The following is a 15,257-nucleotide window of genomic DNA, read 5'->3' as shown; positions in this document are numbered from 1 at the left end:
TTTCATAAATAAAGAAAGGATTCTCACTTTAGCTCCTCCCAGTATATTATGTGTTGAAAATCAAAGACATGAAAACAATAAGCCAAATGGCAAAACATTTTTTCCTGTTTGGTGGTACTGGGGTTAGAACCTAGGAAGCCCTGCTTTCAAAGCATGCTCTCTAAACTCCTCATCCTTTGTGCTTTACTATTTTTCAGGTTGTTTCAGCTTATTCCCTGGCCCAGCCCTGGTCAGCATCGTACCTATGAGTCCCACGCAGCTGGGAGTATAGACACGCACCACCATGCCCCGCTTGTTGTGCTGAGAACTAGTATCACTAACCATATGGCCAGGCTGGTTTCAAACCACAATCTTTCCAATCTCTGTGAGTTGGGATTTCAAGCATGCACCACCACATTCAGTCTAAGGTAGCAGAATTTAAAGCATCTACTGATTAAGATTATTTAGAGCTTGTCATTAATAATATGAGCATTTTTATATTAACTTTTCATTGTTTTTGAATTTACATTGACATTTTTCAAGTTAATCTGTGAGAGATGACACTCCAATCTTTTGATCTTTACTATCAAATTATTTGCTCACACAGGAACAAATCCGAACCCTCATTAAGACTTGTTCCAAATGTTAAAAGTGAGTATGCTCTAGTGAAACCCCTTCCAGGGAGGGGACATGGAGAGTGCAGGCTTACTCACAGAGATGGCGCTGATCCTCCGTGGCTGGGTACAGACAATCCTGCATGCAGAGCCCATGCCCCGCTCAATGTAGCTGTCCAAGATGAACTGAGTGACCTGGGTGGTTTTGCCACAACCAGTTTCACCACTTATCACGGTTACCTGATGCTTATCAATCAAAGTCACCAACTCCTAAAATAAGCAAAAGATATCACGTTGACTATGTCATAAAAGGTGCTAATCAGAGTTCTATCCAATGATAGGTGGCAGCTGTATATCTAGCTCTACCACTTTTCAATAGTTAAGTATTTACTTCACATAAGGAAGTTATGAAACACAGAACTAAGATACTGCTGAAGAAAAATGCCCTGAAAAGACCAGGATGATACCCCCTGTGCAGTCAGTTGTATTAACTCAAAACAACAGTGTTAAAACCTGAGTTCTGTCAATCATATTAATGCAAAACTAGAAAATATGTTGAGACCTGAGATGCTGGGACAGAAGACAAATCCTCAGCCTGAGCAGCTTCTGCGCATGTCACTAGTCATTACATATTTCATAGATTCGGCTTTGCTGCTGGACAAGTTTTGAACTGTTTCAACAAGGAGAAACTCAACCAACTGCTACCTGCTTTCAAGATTACTTCAGGGCTGGGAAGGTGGCTTAGCAGTAGAGTGCTTGCCTAGCATGCATGAAGCCCTGGGTTCATTTCCTCAGTGGTGCTGTGGCTCAAGTGGTAGAGTGCTAGCCTTAAGCAAAAGAAGCTCAGGGACAGTGGCCAGGCTCTTAGTTTAAGCCTCAGGACTGGCACACACACAAAGAAAATTCTCATCCATTTAACAAAGTATGTGCCAGGAAGTTTCAGTGGGAACACGGACACTATGGCCAGTACATGCAGTTGGCCCTCCATACCAAGTTTGAAGCAATGAACCAATACCTGTAGGGTACAACCCCTTTTTGTTATCATTTCCTAAGCACTTCTGTACAAATAAAATAACGAAGACCTGAAGACTGCAAGAGGCTATTCTGGGCGTCACACAAACACTCTCATTTCACTTAAGAGATTTTAGAGCCAGCCTGCAAGGACACCAGGGCATGGCTGTGCTACAAAGCAGAATGCATTCACTCACAAATATTTACTGATGTCTACGTAACACCAGGTACTGCTGATTCAAGAGACAGAAAAAGAACAAAACACCCTGTCCGCAAGAACTTACACTGGACTATGAGGGGAAGACACAGATGTCAGGTGGCAATAAGTGGGCTATGAAAAGCAAAGAAAAATAAAATAAATAAGACTGGGAGGACCGAGCAGCACAGAGGACATTATTCTATATAATAGCTATGATGAAGGGTCACTAATAAATTCAAGTGCTACAGCTTAGCAGCATTTTGATTTTCATCAAGTGTTCAGTTGTGAATTAAGAGCAAAGTATTCATGTTATCATGTAAGAAAGTTCTATTTCTAAACTCTAAAGATTTAAAATTACGGAAATCTTCCAGGTAACTGTTTTATGACTGTTTTTTTTTTTTTTTTCCATTTTACCCCAAAACCACTAAAATTAGACTGACTTCCGTTTAAGGTTCATTAACATCCACTTTTTTTTCCTGGCACAGAGCTCTCCTAGAAAGTGCTCTATTTTGCACATCAAGCTAACAAGTACAAAGCAACTTACCTTCTGCATTCCATAGGAAGGCAGCTTTTCTCTGAAACGCTGAAATTTAAAAGGAAGTTTTCAACTTTCACAAAATAAATGGAATCAGATTATAATAATGACAATCAAAGGATATATTAGATGTACTAGAATCCAAAAGTATTTTCATTACCATAAGGAATATGTAACATATCAGACTTTTAAAAAACCTTACAAAAAACAATCACATTTTTGAAATATTTATACAGTTCCATCATATCTAATAGAAACTCTTCTTCAAAGTTAAATCTGAACTATCATCTAACAGTGATACACCACTCACTACTTTATCACTCTTGAATGTGTTTTGTATGTCCCCTAGACTTGGTCTTCATCATATTCCTCTCCCCACTCATCAGTGTACCATTTCCTGGTGCAGCAGGCACAGGATCAAGACTGAAGACAATTTTAGGGTGCTTGCCTGGGAGAGTAAGGGAAAGCTCAATACCCAGAACTCACTTCACAACTGCAATGTCAAGGAAGCCAGACTCAAGCAAAAAGGCTTCAAAGATTCTTCCATCAATGAAAAAACCTTCATCTAAAAAGCATGTAACACTTTATGACATAAACCAGATACTAAGCAATTGACATTACAATGGGTTAAACTAGAATATTACAAAGGGACTAACTCCTTTATTTCTATAACAGATTTCTACTAATTTTGAAAATTTTAATGGAACTCTATACATCAATATACCTGCTCAGCCCTCACATACAAGTAGTGAATGATCTAGTTTTCTGTTACCTGCATCTCAATATACCGAGCGTCACTTTTCTTCTTTTGTAAATCTTCCAGTAATTTTTGGTCTAAGGTTGAATCTGGTTCATTTTCTTGCAAAAGATACTCAGAATCTCGTTCAAAGGTGGATTTATCCCTAATTCTAAGTATCTTTTTTTCTTGGCTCATCAATTTCTTTTCCTGTTTGTCAACTTTCTTCTCTGAGTTTGTTTTTTTCGCAGCAGAAACTTCAGCACCATATCTAGTTTGACAATATTAAAAGTGAAAAAAGGTGAGAGCCACTCAAGCCCAAAACAAACCACTACCTGTCTAAGTATCTGAAAACCAGCCCAGGGAGAGCTTATATTCTCTGCTCCTCCAAGCAGCTATGAAGCATGTATATTCTTAGAAGAGAGCCAAATTTTTCCCTCCTCATACACAAATATTGCCATACACCCTTGGGTTGGTTTAAAAAATAAAAATCCAACAGTCATTCCCCTATTGCAGCTATCTAATGTTTTCTCTTTTTCTGATTTTGTGGGATTTCACATCTTTTCTTCCAGATATTCTTTTCTTAGCTATAAATAAGATACCACATTATATAGTGCCTGAAATACTGCTAATTTTTTCCTATACAAGATATAGTTCTAGTAACCTTACTAAAACAGCACAATTTAACTATGAAACCCTTCCCACCAGAATTTCAGAAATACCAAAAATTGTGAATACAAAATACAAGTAACATACATCTCATACCTACACAGACTGCATGCAGTCTAAATTCTTCTTATTTTTTCTCCGGCAAGACTGACTTTCATTCCCTGGAAAACCTAATCATGGTATTTTTCTTATAACTATTTTTCTTGCCAATGCTATAAGCGGTATTATTCTTTGCCTATTCCTTAAAAGAACAGTTTTTGTTGCTGTTTTACCCATGATCCTCAGGAGCAAACCAGGAAATCTGAGCTTCAGGGTCTTTATCACTCTTAGCTTGGACAGAGTTCAGCAGCTGCACAATTTGCTCTTCTCGTCTTTCATCCATATGCACTACAGCTCTCTATAATACAAAAGAAAAAGGATCTTCATAAGCATCCATAAAAGTATCTGATAACTACAAGGAAAAATAAAGGCAAAGAGATATATCTTGACTGTACATGTATAAAAGATAAAATTTCCCATTATCCCAGTTCCACATTCTAAACCTAATTAACATTACCATTTGTATATATCCTTCTAGATTTTTTTTCCCATCAGGGATCTATAAAGACAGTAAAGCTTATTTGCCTCTTACAACTTCCATTATTGCTGCTCTCAGGTACTACTATATATGTTCTCCTGTAAGACTTCTAAGGTTTTTTTTTTGGAGGGGGAGGAGGAAGGCAGGGGGGAAGGGGGGTAGAAGGGGGGCTTGAATTCAGAGCCTGGGCACTGCCCCTGAACTCTTTCACTCAAGGCTACCAGGCTACCACTCTATCACTTTGAGCCACGGCTCCACTTCTGGTAGCTAATTTGAGATAAGAGTCTCACAGCCTTTCCTGCTTGGACTGCTTGGCTTTGAACTGCAATCTTCAGATCTCAGCCTCCTGAGTAGTTAGGATTACAGGGGTGAGCCACTAGCCTTGAGTGGACACTTGGTGGCCATGATCATTTGAAAGTCTTACACTGCAAGTAGCAGTTGGGAAGACGATTGATCACAAAGCAGGCCACCAGAAAGCAAGTGAGGCATCCACTAAACATGTGACCACGGAACAGGCCAACACCCTCAGATACCACTTCAAGATCCTTAGGGAGCCAGGAAAACTTTTAGGAACTTTAAATCATATGTACCTACAAGATACAACTACAGGCCAAGGTTAAAAAAAAAGAATGACAAAACCACTTCTTAGAGACTTTTGTTTTTTTTTTAGATACAGAAAGTTTAAAAATATTGTTCCAACACGAAGGGCCAATAAAATTCTCAGGCTCTTTATGATCCAGACTTAATGTTTGTTTGAATCCACAGGCAATGAGAGGCACAAGGGGAATGGTAACAATTAAGTCTACAGATTAAAGAAATGCAGAGGGAGAAAGGTGAAAGCAGTAAAAAAAAAAAAAAAAAAGACCAAAGCAAAACAGTTGTCCTGAACACAGTACCTGGCAGGCTGAGAGAAGACCAGAAAGGTCACCAGGAGGAGGCCATGCGTGTCCCTGTGTCTGTGTACATGAGTGGTAGCAGTGGAGGCTGTGCATGTCCCTGTGCATCTGTGTACATGAGTGGCAGTGGTAGACGTTGTGCATGTTCCTGTGCATCTGTGTACATGAGTGGTAATGGTAGAGACCATGCATGTCCCTGTGTGTCTGTGTTCATGAGTGGTAGCAGTGGAGGTTGTGCATGTCCCTGTGCATCTGTGTACGTGAGTGGTAGTGTAGGAGGCTGTGCATGTGCATGTCCCTGTGTCTGAGTACATGAGTGGCAGCGGTAGAAGCCATGTATCCCTGTGCATCTGTGTACGTGAGTGGTAGTAGTAGAGGGCAAATGAGGTTGCTAGGCCCAGTACTTGAAAATCCCAGCTCTATGTTTTACCTTGGGCTGGAGGCTCCTATACATATTCTATTTAGAACAGCAATGTTCTACAGAGCTCAGGCCTGAGTCCATTCTCAGAAGAGACAAACCAGGGCCCATACTGCCAAATGCTCAGCTCTTGTGTACCTTTCTCTGGATATCAGATCCATCCTGAAATCCTCACGTGCATGCCCAGTAACACTACTGAACTCAGTGTTCTTTGCTGAACCCAGCATCCTCCCCTGACAAACATGATCTTTATATGCCCATCAAAGTGTCACCTCTTAAGACCTGCTAGCCTCAAATCCCCAGACAAAACCAATCCTTAAATTACTTTGAGTCTACTTTTATCTGCCTACTTTCGCCATCTCTACTGCCAGCAACTCAACACAAGCTGCCATTTCTCATCTTAACAGGACTCTTTGGAACTGGGCTGTCCCACGACTGCCTCTCTTCAATATACTTTCTACATTGCTACCTAAATAAGTCTTAAGTTAAAAATCCAGTCTTTTCACTCTTTGTCTATGCTTCAATGGCTTGCTAAGTTTCTTGGGGAAAGTTGTTAATTTCAAGGCTGTAATTATTTTTCTACCAGAGCTATTGTTATTGTGAAAATACAGGATTCACAGCCTGCATTAACAAAAGAATAGAAAAGAAAAATAACAAGAAAACAAATAACCCACCTCACAGTAATGTACAGGCAGTTATGTATTGTTTGGTAAATAGGATGCAAAGAAAACAATATATCCCTTTATGTCCAAAGTGGTCTACTACTCTGGTCTCACAAAACTCCATACCTGCTTTCATCTTCCAGTCCCTAGAATCTACTCTTCCATATCTGTGGTGTCATGGGCTTCTGCTTGCCTGAAAAAAAAAAGCCCAAACCCCAGAATTCCAACATACGCAGACCAAAATGTTATTTTACTGTTTTTCAAGCTTCAGTTTTAACAAGAAGGCCTCTCCAAAATCCTTTTCAAAAAAATCTCTTCATCTGCTGGGTACTGGTGGCTCATGCCTGTAATGGTATCTATTCAGGAGGCTGAGATCTAAGGATCTCAGTTCAAAGCCTAGCTGGGCAGGAAGGTCCATGAAACTCTTATCTCCAATTTAACTACCGGAAAACCCAAAGTAGAGCTGTAGCTCAAAGTGGTAGAGTGCTAGCCTTCAGCAAAAATGCTCAGGGACAGCACCGAGGACCTGAGTTCAAGCCCCACAACTGACAAAAAGAAAAAAAATCACTTAATTAGTGGCAGTCTTTATTCCCTTTATCCTGTTTTAACATTGCATTCTGGATACAGACCCAAACATCCAATGTCTCTGTAAAGTGGGTACCTAGCTATCTTACAATGCATAAGATACTATTCTCCATAAATTATTTGCTGAAAGAATGCTATCATTGGAATTGATTTTGTAAAGACCAAGATTATTTCTAAAGTAAAATCTATGGAAATGGATTGAGACATAAGCCTACAAAGCTAAAAAGGAGTCAAGGGAAGAGATAAGAGAATAAGACAAAGAAAATTTTTCCTATTTAATGATGGATAGATTCATGTCAGACAGCCAAATGATGTGACTCAATCAAAAGCAAAAATAAAGTATGTTTACAAAGGTGACATCAGATTTGGGAAAAATAAGTCCATAAAGGAAAACCTTCTGTGCTGAAACCAGATTACCAAAACTCCCCCAAAACAAGGCAATGTGACACCATAATGTGTTAAGATGAGACATGAGCCAGGAAGGGGTGGCTCACAGTGGTCATCTAGCTGCTACTCAGGGGCGAGATTTAAAGGATCAGAGTAGAAGCCATCTAAGACAAAGCACATGAGACCCCCTTCAACTAACAGCTAAGTATGGTGACACATACCAGCCATCCAAAGGTCATAAGATTCTGAGATCGGGAGAACGTCAGTTCCAGAGGAGCCCAGGTGAAAAAAAATTCAGGACTCCACTTCAAAGGGAAAAGGTAGGCCTGGAGGTGCCCTCTTCATGGCAGCTATAATAGGAAGTCTAAAGAAGGTGGACTGTGCACATCCTTGTAGGATGCTAGAACCTATCTCAAAAATAAGTAATGCAAAAAATATGGCGGCTCAGAGGCACAGTACCTTGCCAAACCAGCAAAAGGCCCTAAGTTCAAATGTCACTTCCAATAAAAATAAGAGCTGGGAACCAGTGTTCTATAATCATAGTTACTCAGGAGGCTGAGATCTGAGGATAGTGGTTTGAAGCCAGTCCAGGCAGAAAAATACATAAGACTCTTATCTCCAATAAACTACTCAGAAAAAGCTAAAAGTGGCACTGTGGCTCAAGTGATAGAGCACTAGCCTTGGGCACAAAGAAGCTCAGGGATAGTGCCCAGACCCTGAGTTCAAGGCCCAGGACAAGCTAAATAAATAATAGATAAGTAAACAGGTAAAGTGATAAAAAGAAATGACATAGTTCCAAATCTCAAGTAGTGAGGTCAGGAATCAAATGATCTAATTTCTCCTTTTAAAAGATTACAATGTGGGTAGCTCTATATAACTGACAGAGAAAATGGAATGAATGCAGGAGTGGAAGTTAAAAACTAGTCAGAAAGGCTGTTAAACACAAAACAACACTAGCTTGTTCTGTGAAAATTTCCGCAGAGATAAATGTTTGGATATGGGAAGTATTCAGAAAGTCGAACAGATTTACTTAAATGAAAAAGTAGTCAAGATTTTTATCACATGTGGCCAAGTGAATAGATGGTAGCAACGTTTACTGAAATGGAGGTTTGGTGATGCAGGCTGAGATCTTGCTGTGTTCATACTATCTAGGGCTTATTATGTGAAAGCAATGAGCATCTTGACTTAACGCTCCATCTGTTCCAGTCTTTTCCCAACTGGACTGTACACTCCGAATATCCCACTTCAGATTCCTACAGCGACCTGCACACAGCACTGCTTAAAAACAGGGCAAGGAAAGACGTGGATAAGATTACGGTCTACATCCTTTCAGCTATGACACAAATACTCCTCTAATTTCAATAACATTTTTTTTTTTGGTCCGGTCGTGGGGCCTGAACTCTGTCCCTCAGCTCTTTAGCTCAAGGCTAGCGCTCTACCACTTGAGCCACAGCGCCACGTCCGGTTTTTTCTTTTTGCTTATGGGATGCTGAGGAATCGAACGCAGAGCCTCATGCATGCAAGGCAAGCGCTCTACCACTGAGCCACCTTCCCCAGCCCCTTCAGTAACATTTAGATGTGCCTACCCAGACTTTCAAGCCATGTTTTTTTATAGGACAATTTATTTGGTTGCTGTCAGATATCTATTTGCACAGGGGTACTGAAGAGGGACCTCACAGCCGGGCGGGGGAAATGCTTCCTCCCCACGCCTCGGCACCCCCCCCCGCACCCCCGTCTCCCCTGCTTTGCAAAGAGAATGTGACCAACTGAAAACAAACTTAAAAAGGTCTCCAATGGCTTCCATGAACATGGAGACGTGACCGAAAATCACATGGTTTAAGGAGAGTTAAACTAGAAAACTGCGCTTGGTCTCCACTGTCCCGAGTGCTCTCCGGGTGGCTTCAGAGCGGCATAAGGCCGCACCGAGGGCCTGTTTAATGCTATCATTGGTCCGCATGGGCCTCGGACTGCTGCGTCCTCTACTACGGATTTGCAAGACGCGGGTCAGCCCGACCAGGCCCCGCAGACTCCCCGAGTCGCGTCCCATCGCCGCTTCCTCTCCTGGTGCGCGGTGTCTGGGGGAACCTCCCATCCCACGGGGCCTGGTCCAAAGGCGAAGGGTGAAGCGGACTCGGAATTCGGGGGGCCAGCGGCGCGAACCCGGGTCAACGCGGAGATCAAAACCAACCCGACCGCACCCCGCGGGGAGGGCGGAGCCGGCGGCGGGAACCCGAGTACCGCCTTCGCTCCCGGCTCCCACAAGCACTGAGCGGAGGAGCGCGCACTTCCGGGCCCGCGCACATCCGGGCACTCGCGCCGCGCGCGCCGGCTCGCGCCTCACAAAGCACGGGCACGGCCAAGGCAGCGGGCCGGGACCGAGGCCGCGGCCCGCGGGCCCCACCCCGCGCCGCCCCCGTTACCTCCTGCCGCTCGGCTTCCCGGTTCCTCTGCATCTGCTTCTTCGCGTACCACAGGCCGATCTCGCGGCCTTTCAGGTGCCCGGGGTGCGGGCCGCGGCCGCCTCTCCCGCCGCCGCCCCGCCCTCCGCCCGGGCCGCGGCCGCCTCCGTGGCCGCCGCCCGAGCCGCGGGTGCCCCCTTCGCGGCCCCAGCTCTGGTGGTAGTCGAAGCTCATGGTCCCCGCGCGCCGCAAGCTGTGAGAAGCCGCCGCCGCCGCTGGAAATGGCGTCTGGGCCCGGAAGCGGGTGCGCGGCCACTTCCGCCTCGCTTCCGGCGCCCAGCGCAAGGGGGCGGGTCCGCTTGGCGTCACCCGCGCGCTTCCCGGTGACGTCACACGCCGGGGACGGAAGCGGTCCGGAATGCGGTGCTCGTGGCTTCTCCTTCGGGGCGGGTGGTGGGCTGGGCGCAGGCCGTCGGAGCTTGTGGGTCCGACGCGGGACGCGGGACGCGGGACGCGGCGGCGCAGGGCAGTCGGTACCAACTTCACCGAGGCCGTGCCTCGGCGCGGGGTCCACGGCGGTGAACTCGTTCCTCTCCTGCCTCGTCCTCATGTACAATCAAGTATTATATATACATACATATGTGCATATATACACAATGAGGTACATGCACGCGTAATTGTGATATCATATATACATATGTCTATTTGTATATACGTCTACGCAAGTATATGTGGGGCACTTGGGCAGCAAAGATGGCGCTGAGAGGGAGTTGAGTGGGCAGTGCGCCAGTTGTTTATGTTAAACTGACTGGATACCACAACCAGGCAAGTCAGTGCTGAACACCTCATGTACAGCAGGGAAAGTATAGAAAGTTTAGGCACCGATAGGGTGACCTCTGCAGTGATTGGTTGGTTCCTTTTCCTCTCCTTCCATGAGGCATGGTTTTTTGCTTTAAAAAAGTGCTTGCTGTGTGGTAATAAACGAGTTCCTGCTTGACTTGACTCCCCGCTGTGTCTGTCTCCGAGGCTAAGGGAGGCTGGGGAACGGGCAAGTGGGGCACTTACCTCTCTCCTCTACCCCGTCTGTCTTCCGGGACTGATGAAGACCCAACAAGTATATATTTGGATGTGCTGGGTCTCAGCCTGCTGAGTAGTGGGGATTACAGGCATCAGCCCCAGCACCTGGCCTGCTTTCCATACTCTTCCTCTCAGGACAAGACATAACCGTATGGAAGGACTGACTCCTGCCTTATTCACCCAGGTCAAGCGAAGTACCAGGTAGGCGCTCATCTGGGGCTCAGCCGAAAGGCCCCTCCCTCTAGGCAGAGCATTCTACTCTGGGCCCAGCCAAGGACACCATCCTGGGACCCCGGGAGACCTTAGCCTAGTTTTTATTTTCTGCTTCCTTGTTAAAGCCCCAGATAAACCTGGCCCCAGATCCAGGTCCTCCCACAACCCACAAACCCGCGGAAAGGTCTGTGCCCCTTCCTGGCAATAAACAGTCCTAACCTGTTGACGATGGAGTCCAGTCTATTCCTTTTCCATTCTCCATTTTCCTAACAATAGTAATTATTTGAGGGTTAATATTTTCTAAGCCCCGGAGTGTTGAGTATCTTTAGTGCTCCCTGTGGACACTGGAACTTAATTGACTTGACTTCCTCTGGAAGTGGGGATCAGACCTAGGAAGGGCTCTAAGGGTGATCCGGAACCTGTCTGGAATGTCAAAGTCAAGCTGTTTGTGGGAGGGGAACAGAAAAGGAGGAATGGTAAAATATACATAAGGAAGATTATGGAAACGCTTACTGTCCTATCATGCCATTTTGAAACAAACTGGAAAATTTTAGTTATCTTGAAAGTGAATTTGAGTTATAAAGGACAACTTTCCCAGACTATAATTGTTATAGTGAAGTCTCCATTTGCTTACAAGGAAAATGTATGGTTTTCAAGTTTAGTATCATCCCTGATACATCTCTTAAGTCCTCTCCTTGCTAGGCAAGGGAATAGAAATATCTTAAAATTGCCAGCAATTTTTTCTTGTTCACTTCAAGACAGTCTTGTTTGAGTTAATCATGAAGTTCCATTCTCTCTTAGCCTTTTCCTATCTCTTCCTATTTCCCTAAGATGAAGTTTGATGTAGGAGATTGAGGGAAGTTATTTCTACTTTAGAGTTGCATGGATTTAATAGTCTATGCTACTCAACTTATGACCATCAGAGCTTTGCAGATGTCCATGGCCAATCCCGCTCAGCTCAGCAGTTGGTGTTTGGGATCTCATTTTAGTTAGCTATTATTCCCAGTTGGTTTATTGGCACCCGAAGGTGTCAGATACTGGCTCACCTTGCTTCATCCCAGTAATAAACAGTGCCAAGAATGCTCACTAGACTCATCACTTACATCCTTATCTCCGATGCAATACACAGAAGTTTCTACATCCCAGCTATGTGATAACTGACAGAGTTCTGGAGTGCTGTTGCAATTGTTGCTGTACAGCAGCAATAATTTTGAGTGTTTGAGTCTCCAGCTACTTCTTCCCTCCTTTGCCTTCCTACAACTTCCTTGATAATGGAGCATTCAGCAGGCTGTTTCTATTTCAGGAAATGTATGCTTTCTTTGCTGGGCTGTGATTTCCCCCAGCTGATCCCATAATATCTCCCAGCTGGCACACGCTTACGCCAGGAAAGTAACACTGCCTGGACTCACAGCACAAACTCCACATTGAGAAAACTCCCTTTTCTACTGAGCTTCCCTTGGCTGGCATTATCCTGTTTATTTCCCCTGGTATAAGTGTAACCATGTGTTCACAGCTTTCCACGAGGTACCTGAACCCATCTAGTTGATTGCAATTGGTGCCAGGAGTGAGGAAATCTTGAGTGGACTATGTTTACTAACCTTGTAGTTTGCTTGAACTCATAAGATGTATATATTTATAGGTGTGTTATCTTCCATTCTCAGTTATAATTTGGAGTAATTAAAACAATTAGTCATTTAAAATAAAATAGTAATGAATGAGTGACTAGGGCTAGATGTGATAGCTCATGGTTTATAATCTTATCTGCTCAGGAGGCTAAGACTTGGAGAATTATGGTTTGAAGTCAACCTGGTAGAAAAGTGTGCAACTCCATCTCCAAAATAATGAGCAAAAGGAAACTGGATTCATGGTTCAAGTGATAATGTGCCAGATGAGCATGCTACATGAGTCTAAGGCCCTGAGTTCAAGCCCTGGTACTACCAAGAGGAAAATCATCAAAAGCATAAGAAATTAAGAGAAAATGTGCTCATAAGATTAACTACTACAGAAGTTTGTTGAGAGCCTATAGATAATGTAAAATCAAGTTGTTGTTTTTTTGTTGGTTGTGGAGCTTGAACTCTGGGTCTGGGTGCTGCCCCTGAGCTCTTCAGCTCAAGGCTAGCGGTCTACCACTTGAGCCACAGCGCCACTTCCAGTTTTTTCAGTGCTTTATTGGAGATAAGCATGCACAGACTTTCCTGCCCGGGCTGGCTTAGAACCGTGATCCTCAGATCTCAGCCTCCTGAGTAACTAGGATTACAGGTGTGAGCCACTGGCACCTGGCAAGTTTGTTTGTTTGTTTAACTAAAGTCTGAGTAAACATCTTTGCTTGCTGTCTTAAAACAAATTGGGAGGTTTTAAGGATTATTTTTCTTAAGAGAGCCTTTTGTGTTTGCAGTTTGCATGAGTCACCACCAGATGGTGACATCTTTTAATTTAACAAGATGTTATCTTCAGACATCAATCTATAAAGAAAAAAACTGCAATGTTTATATTAAAAAGAGCTGTGTAACTATATCCGTTAGAAATACGGATATAGCATGAAGTGTATATAGGGCCATTTCCTATTTGAGCATTAGGAGCACACTAAGGAGTAAACCTAAATGAACTTGCAGTTAGCGTTCCCTCTCTTTACAAGGAACTGAAGCAGCCATTCACATGCACACACTGCCCACACAAGTTCTTGTTACACACTCATGTTCAGGCATGGAGTTTGAAGTGTTAAGTTAGTAGCATGATACTGATTAACCTCTCAACCCACATCTCTGGACTAAGAAACCCTGCAATGCTTTAATGCAGTGGAATTTTAAAGTAGGTCTATTATGTAGTTCAGCAAGCCAGGGCTTGAAGTGGGCACATAGAGCGTCATTTTCCAGTTCCCTGAGCCTAGCCCACATCTGCTGAAAAGAAATGAAGACAAGCAGGAAGATAGGCATTGCTAGGCAGTACAGTACTGAGCTCTTCAGCTCAAGGCTAGTGCTCTACCACTTGAGCCACAGTGCCACTTCCAGTTTTTTCAGTGCTTTATTGGAGATAAGAGTCGCACGGACTTTCCTGCCCAGATGGCTTAGAACCATGATCCTCAGATCTCAGCCTCCTGAGTAACTAGGATTACAGCTGTGAGCGTTGTAATCCTATGCGCTTTGCACCCTGGTTTCTATCATCTTACTCTGATCCAGAGGGCTGTGTGGTTAAGACTTCTTACATCCAGTTCTTTCCTGTTCTCTTAGTTTTGCTATGTTCCTGTTTCCTTTGTTGCCAGAAAAGCTGCAGTGTCAGTCACCTTCCTTTTCAGAATATCATGGATCCAGATTTGTCAAAACATTTTACAAGAATTATTAGAATATTTACTTTCCATTTTCTTTTGTACATGTACACATTTAGTACATAATGATTTTCACCATCAAACAGATTTGCTTATCATTGTGTTAAAATCTCTTAATTTTGGTGACACATAATATTTTAGAATGAACTATATTGTAAAGAGAATGCATGAATTTGAGTTTACATATTATGCATTATTTGAGGCTTACTTTCACAACATCCTGAATGACATTACATGTATCTCCTAAATTGATGAGGTATTTGAGGAGTTATGACAGATGAAGAAAGTTCATTGAGATAATTATTTTAAAATGATTTTTCTTGGTGGCAAAAACACTTTAAGGATGAAACAATCTGAAAATGACTTAGACTTTTCATTCAGTATATTGAACTAGAAATGAAAAACAACTATTCTAAAAATCACTCAATGTATAACTAACTAAATAAGGTGTGTGAGTTGGGATATACAAAGTCTAAGACCATACAAAACAATAACTTTGGAAAATGAACATTGAACATTTAAGTAACATATTTAATATATCTGTACAGAAATATTAGAATGAACCAGTTTGAAGAAAAATAATAAAATTTCAAGTATACATGACTAATATTCTTACAAGGTGATTCCTGCATGTTTTCAATGCAATGCATTCTAAAATTAATCTTGAAATGATTTCCTCACAGTCGTTTAACAAAGTGCACATGGAACTGCGTATTCATCTTCCCCATAGGTGCCCATGGGGAAGAAGCAAAAAGCACACTGACTCATGAAATCCTTTGTGAAATAAATTTTTCTGTGTCTCAAGAATGGATAAGAAAGTCTGCCCAGTGCAGCCTTAGGAAAGACACTTCTTCTTTGAAAAGAAGAAAGATAAGATCTGAGGAGAGACCAGAATCTTGGCACTTTTGTTTTAGTCTCAGGATTTTACTCTGTGTTGCCAAAGCTTGCTCCTCAGGGTTGTGCCCCCTCAGGGCTTTC

General features: G+C 43.0%; 1 protein-coding gene across 2 annotated transcripts in view; it reads right to left on the bottom strand.

Annotated features, from left to right (window-relative positions):
• Positions 1 to 9,983, bottom strand: part of LOC138812154 (ATP-dependent DNA/RNA helicase DHX36) — a 35,388-nt gene extending 25,405 nt beyond the window's left edge. For both annotated transcript variants that reach the window (XR_011367555.1, XM_070000083.1), the window contains exons 1-5: positions 9,689 to 9,983; positions 4,016 to 4,140; positions 3,111 to 3,345; positions 2,348 to 2,386; positions 693 to 863 (exon numbers count right to left, since the gene is read on the bottom strand). Coding sequence is in view for 1 of the 2 variants with exons in the window: in XM_070000083.1 (XP_069856184.1) it covers positions 693 to 863; positions 2,348 to 2,386; positions 3,111 to 3,345; positions 4,016 to 4,140; positions 9,689 to 9,901 (783 nt within the window). In the remaining variant the exon portion in view is untranslated. The remainder of the gene's footprint in view (positions 1 to 692; positions 864 to 2,347; positions 2,387 to 3,110; positions 3,346 to 4,015; positions 4,141 to 9,688) is intronic.
• Positions 9,984 to 15,257: the final 5,274 nt, after the last annotated feature.

The sequence above is a fragment of the Dipodomys merriami genome, unplaced genomic scaffold (assembly GCF_024711535.1).
Source record: "Dipodomys merriami isolate MVZ:Mamm:240054 unplaced genomic scaffold, mDipMer1.0.p SCAF_56, whole genome shotgun sequence".
Classification (NCBI taxonomy): Eukaryota; Metazoa; Chordata; class Mammalia; order Rodentia; family Heteromyidae; genus Dipodomys; species Dipodomys merriami.
The sequence above is the reverse complement of the archived record's forward strand: the minus strand, read 5'-3'. Positions and strand labels throughout refer to the sequence as shown.